We start from the raw sequence: 16507 nt of genomic DNA, 5'->3' as shown, positions 1-16507 counted from the left end.
AGGAGTGAGACATTTCACCCAACACCTCCTTATTCTTTAGAATTTTTTAAGCCATGTCAATGGACTGTCAAAAATTATGCTAGCCCCTTGTTCCCCCACCCAGAGAAGGGACAGGAGTCCATTTGGGCATATTGAGGAATACTAGAGTCTGTTCTATTATGATTGTCAATACACAGTTTTGACCCTTGAACAGCACGGGGGTTAGGGTTGCTGACACCCCCAACCCAACCCCACGATGGGAAGCCTGGATTTAACTTTCGGCTCCCCGAACACTTAACCACTGATGGCCCACTGCTGACCAGAAGCTTTACCAATAACATAAACAGTCAATTAATCCGTTATATATATTATACATTGTGTTATATGTGCGTGTATTAAATGCTGTATTTGCACAGTAATCTGGAGGAAAGTGAACATTATTAAGGAAGTCATAAGGAGGAGAAAATATACCATAGCGTAGTTACCAAAAAAATCCACTTCTAGGTGGACGTGCACAGTTCAGACCCTGTTGTTCGAGGGCTAGCTGCAGTTTCCCGCCTTGTCAGGACCCCGTGCCCGGGGTGAGCGCGCTCTGTCCCGCGGCAGCTCCCTTTTGCTCTCAGCAGATCCCAGAAACCACCCCACATGAGTCGGGGGCCACGGGTCCCTTGGTGCTGAAGGTGGCCACTGGGAAGGAACCAAGGGATTCTTAGGTTCTTTCCACATGGTGTCAGCTTGAGGGTTTATGTTTTGTGTGTGGTTTTTTAAAAAATAGTTTCTGGATTTTGAGTCCTTGTTAAGAAATCTGGGGACCAGTTTTAAAACACAGACTTTTGGGGGAATTTTAGGAATAGTGTTCTGTATTTTTTTCTCTCTTCATTGTCAAGCTGAAATTTATTGTTAAAAAGCAGACCTTTCGGGGTTGCTCGCCTGCCCATAGTGGGATATTGATATTGGTTTGCCATGAAGACCTTTTAAAGTCACCTCAGAGCAGTCCTAGGAAATCATTTAAGCATCTCTTAATTTTAAGAAGGTTTAAGAAAGATCTGATTAATTCTGGGCACTTAGATCAACATAAGAGTAAGGTTGTGTCGTGTCCTGATCTCTGAATTGGGGAGGTCCTTTCTGTGGCTCACGTGGCCCACGGTTTCTGCATTCATCGTTCTCAGCTACAGGGCAGCACAGACTGCAGCCAGGGGATGAACCCGATTAGCAGACTGGCCCAGATCCAGCAGGCGAAAAAGGAGAAGGAGCCAGAGTACCTGCTGCTCACAGAGCGAGGCCTCCCGCGGCGCAGAGAGTTTGTGATGCAGGTAGGTCCGCGCGCGGTGGGCGGCCCTTCTGTGACCACGCCCCCCTCGTGGCCAGACAGGGTCCGGGCGCTGCATGCTGTCCCGAGGAGACCAGGTCCAGTGCCCTGGCCCGGTGGGCCCCGCTCCCTGCCGTCAGACATTAGCAGTATTAAGACCATATTGCTTGTAGTAATTTGATGCCTTAAAACGTGTACTTGTGTGCACATCCCCCGGGCTGCTGAATCTGCAGGTAGCGCAGACGCATGCTCCAGGTCGTGAGTGCTAGGGCAGTGGGGTTGCGGGTGAACATTTCTCATCATTACATCTCCTTGAAGGTTTGTATTGTTCTTTTCAGAAGGTAAATTTTGTAGGTTCTATCAAAGGATCTGTTACTGTTTCTCCTAATCCGTCTGTAGAATCTGGAGTCTAGGATTGGTCCTCCGTAGATTGGGATTACACTTTGGATTAGTGCAGAATGGTTTCCCTGTATTTATGAAACAGTTACTCATATGGGCAGCCTACGTTGTGATTTGAATTTAATGGTGTTTTCTGATGAAAAACCCAATACTTAACTCTCGTGTAGCAGTTTATGACTTTGGAAGCACCATTACTTAGCCCGGTGTGTTCCCCCTACCCAGTCAGAAGGCAGGAAGGGTCATGGTCCTTCCGGGCTACAAAGGAAGATGGCAGCGTGCTGAGAGTAATTTGGCCAGAATCAAAGCTGGTAGATGGCAAGGCCAGGACTCACCCCCAGAGCCCTCTTCACAGGCCGGGGAAGGGTTCCTTGAATCTCAGTTCTGTGACATGGGGCTTTTGGTCTGGTTGGAAGAGGACTGTAAGCAGTGGTGTGTGCTGGAATATGTGTGACATTCAGCTCTCTCTGAGGGGGAGTGGCTGGCGGGAAGGGGCGGGGTGTGTGTGTGTAGACGTGTTACGCACGTAAACTACAGGTTGGGTACCGTACAACTGTCGCCGACAGGATGGGTAGCACACAGTTGACAAATAATATATAAAATACATAACGTTCTTTGCTGTCGCCTTCTGTCTGGCACGTCAGTGTAGCTGTCGCCGACAGCGTGAGGGCCGTGCGCACAAACGCCGACCGCGCGGTTCTGGCCGGCAGGCGCACGTGCTGTCGGCAGAGGAGCGTGGTTTGTCGGAGAGCCACTTGGTGCTTTTGTTTACGTAAACGAGATGAAAGTAAAACACAAAGACATGTTAGAACTTCATTTGTGAACAGTGAGTGACTTTGTTGAATCGGATCGTCTTCAAAGATGGGACGAAGGCTCCCGTTTCTGGTGCGGCTCTGGGGCCCTGCTGTGGACCCGGCGCGCTCGCCAGCTTCGTTTGCAGCCACGCGTCCGCATCAGCCTTTCCTCCCTCTCGTAGGTCTAGAGAGACAGCCAAAGCCCCGGAGGCGCGCGTGCCGCCGCCAGGTGCCCGCAGGTTTCCTGGGGTCCCGGGCCGGGCAGCGCGCGAGGAAGCTCGGTAGCACAGATGCGCGTCGGGTGGCATCCCCTTAGGAAGCGAGGAGCTTTTAGAACGCCTCACGGCGGTCTGTCAGAGTGCTGCTGAGCTTCTGTGATGTCGCGGCAGACCGCAGCGCTCCAAGGTGCCGCGCATCTGTGGCGGCCTCCGCGGGCGCCCCTGGGAAGCTTCTGGCCACTGTTGGGTTCCTGTGCCCGCACGCCGCTGCCTGACCAGTCTTTACTCTAAAGGTGTGAGCACTGCTCTGAGTCCTGACTTCGTCTTCATGCAGGTGAAGGTGGGAAACCATACCGCAGAAGGAACAGGCACCAATAAGAAGGTGGCCAAACGCAACGCCGCTGAGAACATGCTGGAGATCCTTGGTTTCAAAGTCCCACAGGCTCAGCCCACCAAACCAGCCCTCAAATCAGAGGAGAAGGTGACTGCTCGGGGCTCTGTGTCCTTGCTGTCTAATGGCAAGATGACGTCCTCGCCTCATCTAGGGGACTCTGGCAACCTGCAGGGCCAAGCTTCAGGGCGAGGCTTCATCCTCCTGGCAGGAGAACAGCCCTGCTGAGCGGCGTCCTATCCGTTTGGAGCATTATAATGTGGTCAGAAGGGGAGTTGCATGTCCGTGGCTCCGAGCGTGGCTCTGGGTTAAGTCGTTCTTGTTTCCATATCTTTGTGGTCGGGGACGCTTTACTGGAGGGCAGCTCGCTCCTTTCCCCTTGGAGGAGGATGGGCGACGGGGCTGCAGATGAACGTGTCTGGTTCTGTCCTTGTGCTCTCACAGTGAGGCCCGCCAGCCTCAGGCGTCTGCGAGTTGGGGAACAGGCTTTGGGTTTTCTGGGACACCGACAGAGTGTGATTTATGGAACAGAACTCGTAGTTTAGATTCAGGACTCTTTTTTTCTTTATAAATTGAACACTAGATAAAAATGTTCTGCCAAGATTGGTAAGAGTACCCTCAAGCAAGTTCTTGACTGAGCTTGTTGCCCCTGAGCGATCCCGGGATGGAGCCCCTCCCTGTGCCAGCCGTGCCGGCAGCGGGCCGGGACGGCGATCAGACGTCGGCACAGAGCCTGGACTTGGTTTTTGAGTTTTTCGTTCCAAAATCTGGTAGAGGATTCGTAACATTTACCTTCTCGGAAAGGAGACCCGCGTTTGACAAAATTGTTCTCTCCTAACATTTCCCCCGTGTTTGTTATCTTTGAGAAAGTCACCTTTTCTTGAATTGGATATTAGTTCCAGAAGAGTCTTTTAGCTTCTAAAAGCTTCTTTCCCCACCTTGGGCTCTACCAGTCTAGCATCCCTGGCTCTCTCTGGTCAAGCGTTCCCCGGTCCTCCTGTGAGTGCCGAGCGGAGTTCAGCCCCAGGTTCAGGGGCATCGTTAGCTTCCCCTGGTCGAGGATAGGCCGTGGGGGCAGGGTAGCTCTGGGGGAGGGCAGGGGGCTGCCGGGTGGTCCGGTGTGGGGCTAGGGCTTCTCTGCTGATTACCTCTTCATATTTCAAAAGGTTACAAAGCACAGATTAATGCTGGTTGGAGTTTGTATAGTTTCAGAGAGTAGGAACTAAATTTGCAACGGTTTGATTTACGCTCATGGCCGCCGCCTTCTTTTTTTTTTTTTCTTTAAGACTCCAATAAAAAAACCAGGGGATGGAAGAAAAGTAACCTTTTTTGAACCTGGCTCTGGGGATGAAAATGGGACTAGTAAGTGTGATGTTAATACTGTCTTGGTCTGAATGTGATTCTGGGCTTTGCGTGGTTCCTGGAATGACGAGCAGTGCTGAGCTTGTGTCCTCCCCGTGCCGTCGAGCGCCCCGAGGGAGGGCCAGCGGGTTGGAAAATGTCTTTCCCAGCAGCGCATGTGGCCTCGTGTTGATCTGTCTGCGTGTCCCTCCCTAGGCAATAAAGAGGATGAGTTTAGGCTGCCTTATCTTAGTCATCAGCAGCTGCCTGCTGGGATTCTTCCCATGGTGCCCGAGGTCGCCCAGGCCGTAGGAGTCAGTCAAGGACACCACACCAAAGATTTCACCAGGGTAGCTCCGAATCCTGCCAAGGCCACGGTAACTGCCATGATAGCCCGTGAATTGTTGTATGGGGGCACCTCGCCCACAGCCGAGACCATTTTAAAGAATAACATCTCTTCAGGCCACGTACCCCATGGACCTCTCACAAGACCCTCTGAGCAGTTGGACTATCTTTCCAGAGTCCAGGGATTCCAGGTAACTATTAGTCCAGAGCTGCGCGGTCTGGACCTCAGTGCAGTCATCTTTTTTGGGTTTCTCTCAGAAAATGAGCCTTGCACCTCCTTTATTAAATCCAGGTCTTTATGTGGAGGAAGGGGGTGGAGGGCACGTGGTACCCGGTGGTCCTGAGGTGGGTGGAGGGAGTTCGGGAAGTGTAGGACAAGCCTCGATGGTAACAGAATAACCTCGTCCTTCACTAATAAACTTTTAAAAAACCCAAGCTAACCATAATAACAAAGCTTCTCATCTTAGTGATAGTTACAGCAAGAATAGATTCAGTGTTTCTGCCTAGTAGGAAAGGACATGGCTTCTTTCAGACCAGGTGTTTGGTACCTCCTCCCCCCAGACGAGGGTTTTTGGGTAGACATCTAGGTTCCTGGAAGATTTTGGAAGCTGGGGCCTGGGTCTGCTGCCTGCAGCCCTCGGTGCCCCTAGCAGCAGCCCCTCTGATGGTCTTGCTGACCGAGCAGAAGTCGGTGGGGCCGTGTCAGGCTGAGAGCAGGGAGAAAGAGAGGTCCTCTCCCTGTTTGCTGGGCCCCGTGCGTATTCGCCGCTTCCCTACCTGGCCTCAGTTTTCTTTTCCCTTCAGGTTGAATACAAAGACTTCCCCAAAAACAACAAGAACGAATTTGTATCTCTTATCAATTGCTCCTCTCAGCCACCTCTGATCAGCCACGGCATTGGAAAGGATGTGGAGTCCTGCCATGACATGGTACGTTCCCCAGTGCTCCTGGCTCCTGCCTGTTGCTGGCCTTGGGAAGACAGGAAAAGGGTTATCCCGTAGACTTTGGTTGTTTTAGAGATTTCTTATTTTTGAAGGTTTCTTCCTTAGTTTATTGGATTGGTTTTTCATTGTTTATCAGAATTCGTCAGCTTTGACACTCCTTCCCGTCCCTGTGCTGACCTGGGGGGTGGACTTGGATCTCCACGAGCTGTGTCCACTCATGTCCTCCCAGAACAGACCACAGGCCCAAGTTCGGGCAGCTATAGAAAGCCCCTTACTTCGGTCTTTTGTTCAGGCGAAACTACCATTAACAAGAAGTACAAAAAACCTGAGAAAACTGAGAAAAGGAACTGATTAATCTAGGCGAACTGTGGGATGATACCCACCTGATGGAATGTAATGCATCCGCCAAATTAGCGTCTTTAAAGATAATGTATTCTAACAAGGCAGCACGACAGGTTTTTGTTTCCGTGCAGGATACAGAATGTGTAGTCTAGTACCATAAAGTTAAAAATATTAGCAGAAAATATAAAATTAACAGAAGTTGTGATTCAGTGAGGTAAACATAGATAATTTATATTTCACACTGAAAGTTCAAATATTAAGGGAAAGTGTGACTTAGTGGGACTACCTGTTTTGGCCCTCGCCTCCTTGTTCAAACAGCATCTTGTGCTGTGGCCCCGGGTGGCAGTCGTGCTCTGACTCTTCTTTTTTTCCCTGCCAGGCTGCACTGAACATCTTAAAGTTGCTGTCTGAGTTGGACCAGCCGAGTACAGAGATGCCAAGAACAGGAAATGGACCAATGTCTGTGTGAGTGAGCTGATTTACTGGGAAAGGCAGTTCTGTTTCTCATTTGCATTAAATTCAAACCCTCTGCTCAGCTCAGTAGAGAGACACTCCCCTCTATCACTTTTTGTCCCTTTCCCTGAAAGGTTTCCAAGTCGTGGGCGGAGCTCTACTTTTTCAAAAAAAAAAAAAAAAAACTTGAATAGGTAATAGATTCACAGTGTTCAAACCCCACAGTGATTTTTCAGAGATGCCCGGTGGTCAGTCTTGCCCCCTACGCAGCCCTCACCCATCTCACTCTCCCTGCCCCCACTCAGAGATCACGTGTTTATTAGTTTCTTTTGTATCTTTCCTGTGTGTTTCTCTATGCAAATACAATCCTGTATTTCTTGCATTGTTCCTTTCCCCCGGAGTTCACGTACTGCACACACATTCCCCTCATTGCTTTTTTCACTTGGCGGTCTGTCCGGAGAAAACCGGAACCCAGTGGTCATAAACTGGGGCCTGTGCTAGTGGACTTTAGTGTCTGCTGATTTCTTCTCGTTTTTAACATGGGTTAAACTTTCTTACATTTCAAAACTGGCATCATTTTCATTTTTTTCTTCCTTGAAGGTGTGGGAGGTGCTGAACCTTTTCTGGCCACGAACCGTTGTAAAACCCCAACATATATACTGAAAAACTGCTTTGAGAATTTGGAATTTCTGATACCTCCAGTGGGCTGAGAGACGTGCTGGGTAAAGAACCAGAGGCGGCAGTGGTGACGAAAGCGGGAACACAAGGAGGCGGCCGTGGCTGCACTCGCGGGTGCTGTTTTGTCCCCACACACAGGCAGCTGCTGGGGGGCACAGCGGGGCCTGCCAAGTGGCCCTGGGCCCCTCGGTGCTCAGCTGTGGCCGCTGCTGTTTGGGCTGTGTGAAGGAAACTGGAAACAGAGCACGACCCTTTCTCAGAGTGGCTCACTCAAACCCTTGGGACACACCCTGGACACTCACGCCGGGGAGCAGGGGCCTTCGACCAGCCCCAGAGCAGAAAGCACCAGAGAAAATCAAATGCTTCCTACTCAGCGCCAACTAACCGTTCTAGCGTGCTATGGCCCCCCCTCCCGTGGCACCCACACCATCACCACTGCTTTCTCTCCCAAAAGAGATACATATTCTTAGTTTTATTATTTTCTTTTGATTGAAATGACACTATATAAATTTTCATCTGAGAGTTTCTCAATTGTATCTAGTTACATAGCACAGTTTAGAAACTTGTCTGAGACTGACTCCACCAGTAATCTAATCAGCAAAGATCATATCCATGTGTATGTGGTTATACGTTTGGACTTTATTGGACTAACCCAGGACCATCTCAGTGATGCAAATTCGTGTGCCCTCTGGTTTAGCTGAACCCGTCCTGGACTTCTCAGAGTCCTCGATGAAGTCTCCCACGGTTGTATAAATTGGACAATTTAGGAATTTTAAACTTTAATGATCATTTGGTTCCTTTTCTATTTTATTTTTGTTAATGCAACAGGACTTAAACAAATGAACTTGCATCTTTGTTTTAAAGATTATTAAAAAAAATTGTATATACATACAGCTCTTGAAGACACGTAGCTTTCACTACACTACAGGATGTGGTCTCCACGTAGTACGTATAAACCCGCAGATGGATTTCCTTGAGTGCTTGGTACTGTTGATTACATCTCCATGTAGGGCTGAAAAGAATGACCCGTGTTTATCTCTGAAACTGTGTTGCTTTTGATGTTGTGTTACTGTGCACAGAAGTGTGTGCGGTTAAGGTCCTGCATATGGTCCAGATGAAAAGCAACGTAGCCTTGCGAGTTAAGTACCGCTTCGATTCATTGTTTACGCTGGAATTTTTTCTCCCCATGGAATGTAAGTAAAACTTAGTGTTTGTCACCAATAAATGGTAATACTAAATTTTTTTTTGTTAATTTATTCTCAAATGCCACTACTGCCAGGTTGGTTCCCTCCCAACCTGCCTCCTACCCTTTTTTTAAGGAAGAAAGAAAAAACTTTGTAATGCTTGTGACTTCTGTTTGGGCAAAATTCTGAAGACCTGAAATAACTTTATATCAAACCATTGATCAATAAACAGCTACTAATGAATTTTTGGTCCTTTCGAGCAGTAACTAAAGAAGTGAGGGAAGAGGTGAGTGAGGGTGTGGAAGTGCGGTGTGTGGGCACCCAGGCGAGGGGAGGTGCCTCTCCTCCAGACTAGACGCTGTCACCCAAAGAAATGAGCCCGAGGAGGAGAGATTCCCGACACTTCCGGCAGGTGCTCTCGCGCTCCGAGGAGTCAAGGTGAGGCATTGCGGTCAGGCCTGGCTGAGGAGTGGGCTGGTGGCTTCTGGTGTGTAGCTGTGGCAGGTGCTCATACAGATGGTTCACACTTACAAACCGGCCTGTGGGCGGGGCCGCCAGAACGACAGCATTGTCAGGACGTTTGTCAACGCTTCCCCAGTCCTGGAGTCAGCCATTTCTCCAAGGCGCTCTGGTCCCGTTTAATGACGACAGCATCTAAACACCAAGGTGGGGGGGGGGGCGCCTGGCTGGGCTCAGTCCATACAGCATGTGACACTTGATCTGGGAGCTGTGAGTCTGAGCCCCACGCTGGGTATAAAAGATGACTTAAAAAAAAAAAAAAAAGCCAAAGAAACCACCAAGGTCTGGGCACTCAGAGCACTCACTGCTACTTGGGTGTTTTCTAGGCCTTCTGAACAGACGGCGAGCAGAGAGGTCTGTATCAGTGCACACGCGTGCGTGTCCGTGTGTACGCATGTTCGTCTGGTTAGCGTATGTGTATCTGGAAGCCCTGCGTTTACACTGATGCCAGCACCCTGGGGTTCTTCACAGCCCTCCTGGTTTTAGTACCTTCCCTAATTTTGAGATTGTAGCCGATCTCCCAGCCTCTGCAGCCACCTCCTCCGCACTTGCCCCCGCCACTCGTGCCCAGTGTCTCGCTGGCGACCTCCACGCTGCAGAAGGACGATGGGAGAGGATGGTGCAGTCTTTGAAGTAAATCACGACTTCTAGTTGGCTCTTTGGCCCTGACTGCCAAAACTCTAGCAAGGGGCATTTTCCCCCTGATCTCAAGGATGGCCTAAGGATTTCTGGTTTCTTGGAAAGGCTGGTTTTCAAGGGTGATGCACCTTTGGCTTTTTTGGAAGGATGTCCTTGAACGTTCATAGAGTGTAAACTCTCACACCAGTCTGGCCTCTTGGAAGGCCACCCTCTGCTGCAAGGGTTCCCTGCAGCACGCACCCCCCCCCCCCACGCCGCCCTGGTCTAAACAGGCTTGGACAGAGCTGCCCGGGAGGTCTGCACTGTTTTATGCCGGTATGCTCTCTGAGTGACAGAACCTTAGAGCCAGAACAAGGTGCTTCCACCCTGGGGACAATCCATGTGGTCCTGATTTCCCCATCGCAGGCAGAAAAGGAGACAGGAAGGCGCCTGAGAGGCAGGTCTGAAATAACCGAAGGTGCTGTGCGTCAGCCACGAGAAGACTGTGGGTCTTAGGATTTGTGGTGCTTCGATCCTCAGAGGGGAGAGGCTCTTGTGGTCCTTGGGACAGACAGGCTTGCGTCTCTCGGTCACCCAGTGCGTGTGTGGGCATTAGGTCTTGACTTTGTATAGTGCCTCTTATCAAAGGGAGATTTTAATGAGTAAAGATGATCTCCCCAGAGCTGGCTGGTTGGTTGGTTGGTTTGACAGGCCTTCTTGAGCCACAGGAATGTGACTTAGAGTTCTTAGAGAAAAGTGTCCTCTCTGACACCGGGTTTCCTTCCCCCCCACACGGAGCTGGTGTGCATAGCTCTGCAGGGTGAATGTTTAGTGACAGCCACCTTGGCCCGGATCCCAAGTCCGGTGAGAGAGGGAGCCGGCGACTGCTGCGGCCCTTGGGAAGGGCATCCGCGGTTCCCCAGAGGCAGCGTGCTGCCGCCTGCCGCACTGGAGCTGCTGTGAGCTCAGAGCAGGACCCTGGGCAAGCGAGCCCCAGGACAGGGTTGCACAGCTTGTTTGCTTGAATGTAGTTTAACATTGGAAGCTTCCATCACTACCATCTCTGGCTTAAGGGCTTAAATGTCTGTGTGCCCTTAAAAACAGATTTACTTGCCATAAATGGATTTTTTTTAAGCACTTGAACATTGCTGGATTGGCAGGGAGAAGTTAGCCAGTTTTCCTCAATAGGTTTTTAAAAGAAATGGTGGGTTCTTCTAAGAGGCAATGGCTAATTCAGAGATGGGGGCCAAGGGGGTTTCGATTCATGAAAGCAGCACAACGGTCGTCTTGGAGCTTCTCGTCCCTCTATATACTTGTAGTGCTGTGTTTAATGGATACAGGGGGGTATATAGAGAATATGTGAAGCGGTAAATGTGTGAAAGCACCTTATTCTAATTAGACTTCTTTGCAATTTAAATGGCATCCATATTTTATTAGAAAAATCATATATATTTTAGGAAATTTATAGTGCTTTGCTTAATGTGTGCTTAATAGCCCAAGTTTAATTTTTTTAAAAAGATTTATTTTAGAGAGAGTGAGCCCCGTGCACGCATGGAGGGGCAGAGGGAGAATCTTCAAGCAGACTCCCTGCCAAGCGCAGAGCCTGACACGGAGCTCGATCTCATGACCCTGAGCTGAAGTCAAGAGTTGGCCACTTAACCACTGGGCCACGCGGCCAAGTGCTGTCCCCACCCCTGCGAGTTTAATTCTTAAACTATATTTCCTTTGGGGGCGCCTGGCTGGCTCAGTTGGTAGACCTTATGGCTCTTGATCTTGGGGTGGAGTTCGAGTCCCCAGGTTGGGTGGAGAGAGTACTTAAAATCTTTCTAGTAAAATATCTCCTTCACAGTGTTCCCACAGATATTCATCAAAACCTACTTTGACGGACATACCCACTAGGCCTGCAATGACAATGCAGTCTTTAGTGGGTTTTTTTAATTGAAAAGTAAATTGAGGGGTGCCTGGGTGGCTCAGTTAAGTGTCTGCCTTTAGCTCAGGTCATGATCTCAGGGTCCTGGGATCAAGTCCCACATTGGGCTCCCTGCTCAATAGGGGGTGGGGGCCTACTTCTCCCTCTCCTTCTGCCTTGTCCCTCTTGCTCATGCTCTAATAAATAAAATCTTAAAAAAAAATTTTTTTTGAAACCCTCTTTTTTTTTCCATCCCCTTTCACACAGGGGTTCCCCCCCAAGATTTTATTTATTTGTCAGAACACAAGCAGGGGGAGTGGTAGGCAGAGGGAGAAGCAGCTCCCTACTGAGCAAGGAGCCTGATGTGGGACTTGATCCCAGGGGTCCTGGGATCATGACCTGAGCCGAAGGCAGATGCTCAACCGACTGAGCCAGCCCATCACACCTGGGTCTTTTCCCGATCAGGTGTGCAGTGCACGTGCAACGGTGCTGTTACGAAGTTGAGCAGGGCCAGGAGGCAGGCAGGATCAGAGAGGCCAGCACCCGCCCCACAGAAGCCTTCGGGCTCTGGTCAGCTTCAGCTCATCATGGATGTCCCCGCTTAGGCTGCAGCAGGAGCAGCAGCGAGTCTCCCTGTGACCTCGGACAATGCGGAGCGTGGGTAGATTAGTGAGCAGTTGGTCCCATTCTGGAATGAGGACCTATCCAAATCCTGTCATTATTCAGACTGTGTTCTTCTGTGGTATCTGCCTTTTTAATCATGTATTTCCTCTGGCTTCCAAAAAGGCCTCCCCAAGAAAGAGCCAGAGATTTTCTAGGGTTTGGAAGCCCCTTGGGCCTTTGTTATTCCGTGCAAATATCCACTGGAGTTGTGTGGCTGCCGTGTGTCTTGTACGCTGAACCTGTGCTGCCCGGGTTGGGAGGGCTTGCCTGAAACTTCTCTGGGCCCTAATGGGACACTCCTGTCTGGTTGGCTCCTTGGACTCAAGGACAAGAGCAATGTAAATGTGGTCGGAGGGTGAGCCAGACCCCACCTAAGGAAACCAGAACGGTACAGACCTCCCCTAGCCTAGGGGAGGACGACATGCTGGTTTCCGGCTGTGTTGAATGGCTGACTTTGGGGAGTTAGGGCCAAGAGGGTTTTGTTGGCAAGTCTGTGCCCTGAAAGCCCCAACTCTGAGATGGTGTGAAAAACTGTCATTGCTCACTTTGGCCAGGTAGCCTTTTCCCAAGGGCCTGCCTGAGGGAGCAGCACGGTAGAGGGTCAACAACCCTGTGGACGAGGCTTCTGGGCTGTGAAGAGATCACCTCCTGAAGGACCAGGGCGCGGTAACGTAGGTGCGCAGATATTTACATGTGGCGGAGTTGCTGGCTGGAGGCCTTCACCAGCGGGCAGGGCAGTGTGCTGAACTAGACGGCTGTGCGAGCTAGTGACAAGCAGAGCTAGCGGCCGGGGTGTCCATTCTGACCTGTCGTCACCTCTCTGCTGAGACCTCAAGTGATTTCGCCTCTCTGTGCCTCAGTTTCTTTATCTGTAAATTAGAAAATCGCTTCTCTCACACCGTTAAGATAACGCATGTCAGTAGCTGCTCAGAGCACCTGGTGCCGGAAAGGCTTCGTACCCACCTCCGGTGGCTCTTACCGCCAGCCGCGGAAGCCAGCCGCTCCTGGTCCGCCCTCTGGGCCCACCTACTCAGGGCAGCCGTCGGAGAGGACTTTGCCCGATTCCGTGCTGGATGTGTGGAGTCCTAATCTTGCTTGTTCTGTCCTCTCCAGCTCTCACATCTTCCCCCTGGGATGCGGGCCCCAAGCCACTGCAAAGAAAAACTGTAGTGACAGATACCATGAGAGCAAGAATTTGTGTCTGTCTCCGCTGGAGCTGTAGGGAGTGGATGTGTTTTGAAAGAGGTCCGTTGAGGCCCGCAGCTCCTAGTGGGCCCTATCTTGCTCTGTCTCCCTTTGGGCAAAACCAGAGCTGTTAACTGCACATGTGCCTTCTGAGGCCGTGGAGCTCTAGAGCGCAGCTCCCCAGCAGGGCGCACGGCTTTACCAGGTCCGTGTCTCTCTTCGATGGATTCACATTTCCTTCGCTTTATCCTAATCACTGCCCATCAGCTTAAGCACTGAGCATCCCCTCACGTGGTGGAAGGCTGTTAAAAGGTTGCTGGGCTGGGGCGCCTGGGTGGCACAGCGGTTTAGCGTCTGCCTTCGGCTCAGGGCGTGATCCCGGCGTTGTGGGATCGAGCCCCACATCAGGCTTCTCCGCTGGGAGCCTGCTTCTTCCTCTCCCACTCCCCCTGCTTGTGTTCCCTCTCTCGCTGGCTGTCCCTATCTCTGTCGAATAAATAAATAAAAAATCTTAAAAAAAAAAAAAAAGGTTGCTGGGTCCTATTCCAGAGTTTCTGGTGTAGTAGGTCTGGGACTCAAGAACGTGTATTTTTAGTATTTCTAATTTCCTAGGTGACGTTGTGGTACTTCGAGAACCACTGTCCTAAGCAGTCACATTGCTAGTGGGTTTTTTTCTAATCTAGAATAAAGAACTACGAATGATAGCTGTTCCTTTCGAAAGCATCACAAATGCTTCGGATCATTTTGAGAAATGCTGCCTTGGAATTAAACGGAGGGCACCTGTGGTCCCACTGTGGCGGACACTCTCTCCCCTGGCTCTGGACACTGCTGTCCAAGCTCAGAGCCAGTCTGTCCCTGGGACTGAAGGGAGTTTCCTATGCAGCCTGTTCAGGGCGCCGGGGAGGACTGTGCAGCGGAGGATCAGAGCCCAGGGTGAGGTGTTCACGTGGCTGGGGGTTTGGAACGCACAACCAGGGGCAGTCGGGTCAGGTCTGCCGCCCCCACTGTGCTGCGGCCTCTGACGGGCATGCTCAGCAGGCACCACCGCAGCGACTTCCTCCTCCTCCGAGCCTGAGATTGGCAGTCCTGCCAGAGGCAGCAGCTCTCCCTCCACTCGGGGCCTCCACAGTGGGGCCGCCAGCCTCCTAGGACACCGAGCCTGCTCTGCGGAGGGGCAGGACCTGGTGGATGCTGGGCTCTACCTCCCGTTGCCCCGCGGACTCACCTGGGACACATCAGGAGGTCTTCTCAGCTGATGCTTGCTGCAGAAACCCAACTACCTGGGGGCAGTCATCACATCCCCTCTACACTCAGAAGGAGTGACCCTAACTTCTTGCAAGGAGATGGACCTTTTTCTGGTGCAAGGTAAATATGCTGCTTTTTCCTTAGGTCTCCCACGTCCCCATTAAATGGTCTCCTTTTTGCAGCACTGACCTACCTATTGTGGCTCATTCTTCATGTGGACAGTGCTTCCCTGTTGCCACGTTTTTCTCTCTCATCGTCTAATTGAGAAGGGAGGAAACCCGGAAATAGGTAAATGATGTCATATAGTTTATGACTGCCTTCTCCAGCCACACAGGAGCATTTCAGAAACAGCCTTTACCACCTTATCACGCAGCAAGCCCACAGAAGGGCAGGTGGGTGAGGGGCGGTGTCCACCCAGCGGCAGTGTGTACCTGTAGCTTTAACCAGGGCTTCTCAGCTCTTTTAGAGAATCCACTAGAAATGACCAACTTATTTTCAACGGGCCCATGAAGCTCCTTTGCCCTACAAAAGAGCAGTCCCTAAGCATACCCCAGGGTGGCCCCAAAGACACATCTGGGCCAACCAGTACTCAAGTACTGTTTCTCACTTGTTCCCCTTTAAAAGAGACCTACAGATAAAGCCCAGGGGACGAACGGAGCGCCCCCTCTGACAGCATGTCAGTGAAGGGAAAGCGGGCACGTCAGAGTGACCTTATCATTGCTAGTGAGGAACCAAGAAACAGTGGCCAAAATTGAAGATAGACTCAATGTCATTACTGGGAGAAAACAAAAACCTAGGAGGATACAAGAAGCGTGACCTAGATTTTTACTTTTCACGGCAGGGTGGGTGATCTGCCAGTCAAGGAGATGAGGAAGAAGCAAAGGCCCCAGGAGCTGAAAGCTGTTGCCTCCAAGAGTAGAAGGTGGAAGGCTGCCATTCCGTTACCACAAATGCTAACAGTTGGACTAAACCCAAACTGGTTACGGCACACGAAAGACAAAAGGACCAGTGTGGGTAGGGCTGTGCTGTAGAGATTGGCGTGAACCTTTCCACAGCACGGCTGCTTAGTAATTCCACCATCAGGAAGCAGAGACAGACTGACGTATAAAGAATGTTCACCTCAAGATTTTATCATTTCCAACAGTAGTTATAATTAAATTTGGTGATATCTACCAAGTAAATATTGTTAAATGTTTTTCAAAAAGCATATAAAATTATAAATGATCTCAACTTTAAGGGGGGGAAACCAAATATCTGAAGGTAGGAATATGAATTTTTAATTTTTTTCTGTATTTACCAAATTTCCAACAAAGAAAATACATTTATAATCAAATGTTATTTTTGAAAATCAACCTGTTAAAAGGGGAGATGTGCTGGAACAGAAGGAATCTGTGGGCCCAGCAGGAGACTCTCATGAGGAACTTTCCAAGTTAGAAACATTTCCCCTGTGTCTAAAACTACCTTGGGGGGTGAGTGCCTTACCTGGGCTGGGACTCTTCTGGAAAGTCTTTCCACCATCCCCACTCCCCCAGAACTACGACGCTACTGGTAAGATAGAGCAGTGTTCTGCACCTCTTCCAAGACCACCCTAAACAATCAAATAGCTGCTTTTATTTATTTGTACTTACTCTGTATGTTCTCTGCTTAAACTATGCCTTTTTACATCTTACAACCGTCCTGAAGGTGATTACTCTCATTTTTCAGAAGAAGAAATCGAAGTGGAGAGGCTGAGTCATTTACTCAAGGTCACACATAGCAGGTGCGGAGTAACTCAAACCCAGGTTGGCCCGATCTCAAAGTATGAACCCAGCTCTTTATATCCACAGAGAATTGGCATCACCACTGAGGAAGTCAGTCACTAAGACCTGTCAAAAACTCACTGCATACCAGCTCTTAAAATCTTTAAAAGCTAGGTAAACTGTCTTAGATGATGGAATAAGAAACCTCCATTTAAAGCATTTTTAAACATTAGCAGAATTAATGACTTGTGCCAAGT

At 50.1% G+C, this 16507-nt stretch overlaps 1 protein-coding gene and 1 long non-coding RNA gene across 9 annotated transcripts in view; both read left to right on the top strand.

Annotated features, from left to right (window-relative positions):
* STAU1 (staufen double-stranded RNA binding protein 1) overlaps nucleotides 1-8615 on the top strand; it is a 53535-nt gene extending 44920 nt beyond the window's left edge. For 7 of the 8 annotated variants that reach the window (XM_040638448.1, XM_040638445.1, XM_040638446.1 and 4 more), the window contains 7 exons: nucleotides 1149-1292; nucleotides 3031-3177; nucleotides 4374-4449; nucleotides 4645-4964; nucleotides 5578-5700; nucleotides 6437-6522; nucleotides 7111-8615. In XM_040638448.1, the coding sequence (XP_040494382.1) occupies nucleotides 1149-1292; nucleotides 3031-3177; nucleotides 4374-4449; nucleotides 4645-4964; nucleotides 5578-5700; nucleotides 6437-6522; nucleotides 7111-7126 (912 nt within the window). In that variant the 3' untranslated portion in view covers nucleotides 7127-8615. Of the gene's footprint in view, nucleotides 1-1148; nucleotides 1293-3030; nucleotides 3178-4373; nucleotides 4450-4644; nucleotides 4965-5577; nucleotides 5701-6436; nucleotides 6529-7110 lie in introns of those variants that run through there. The other variant, XM_040638444.1, reaches the window with a different exon arrangement.
* A 3135-nt stretch (nucleotides 8616-11750) lies between these two features.
* On the top strand, nucleotides 11751-15687 carry LOC103669687. Its single transcript, XR_570375.2, has 2 exons — nucleotides 11751-14631; nucleotides 15353-15687. It is a non-coding gene; the product is annotated as an uncharacterized LOC103669687 (long non-coding RNA).
* Nucleotides 15688-16507: the final 820 nt, after the last annotated feature.

This window comes from Ursus maritimus, unplaced genomic scaffold (assembly GCF_017311325.1).
Source record: "Ursus maritimus isolate PB19 unplaced genomic scaffold, ASM1731132v1 scaffold_22, whole genome shotgun sequence".
Taxonomy (NCBI): domain Eukaryota; kingdom Metazoa; phylum Chordata; class Mammalia; order Carnivora; family Ursidae; genus Ursus; species Ursus maritimus.
Note: the sequence above shows the minus strand (reverse complement) of the source record. Positions and strands in the feature narration are given on the sequence as shown.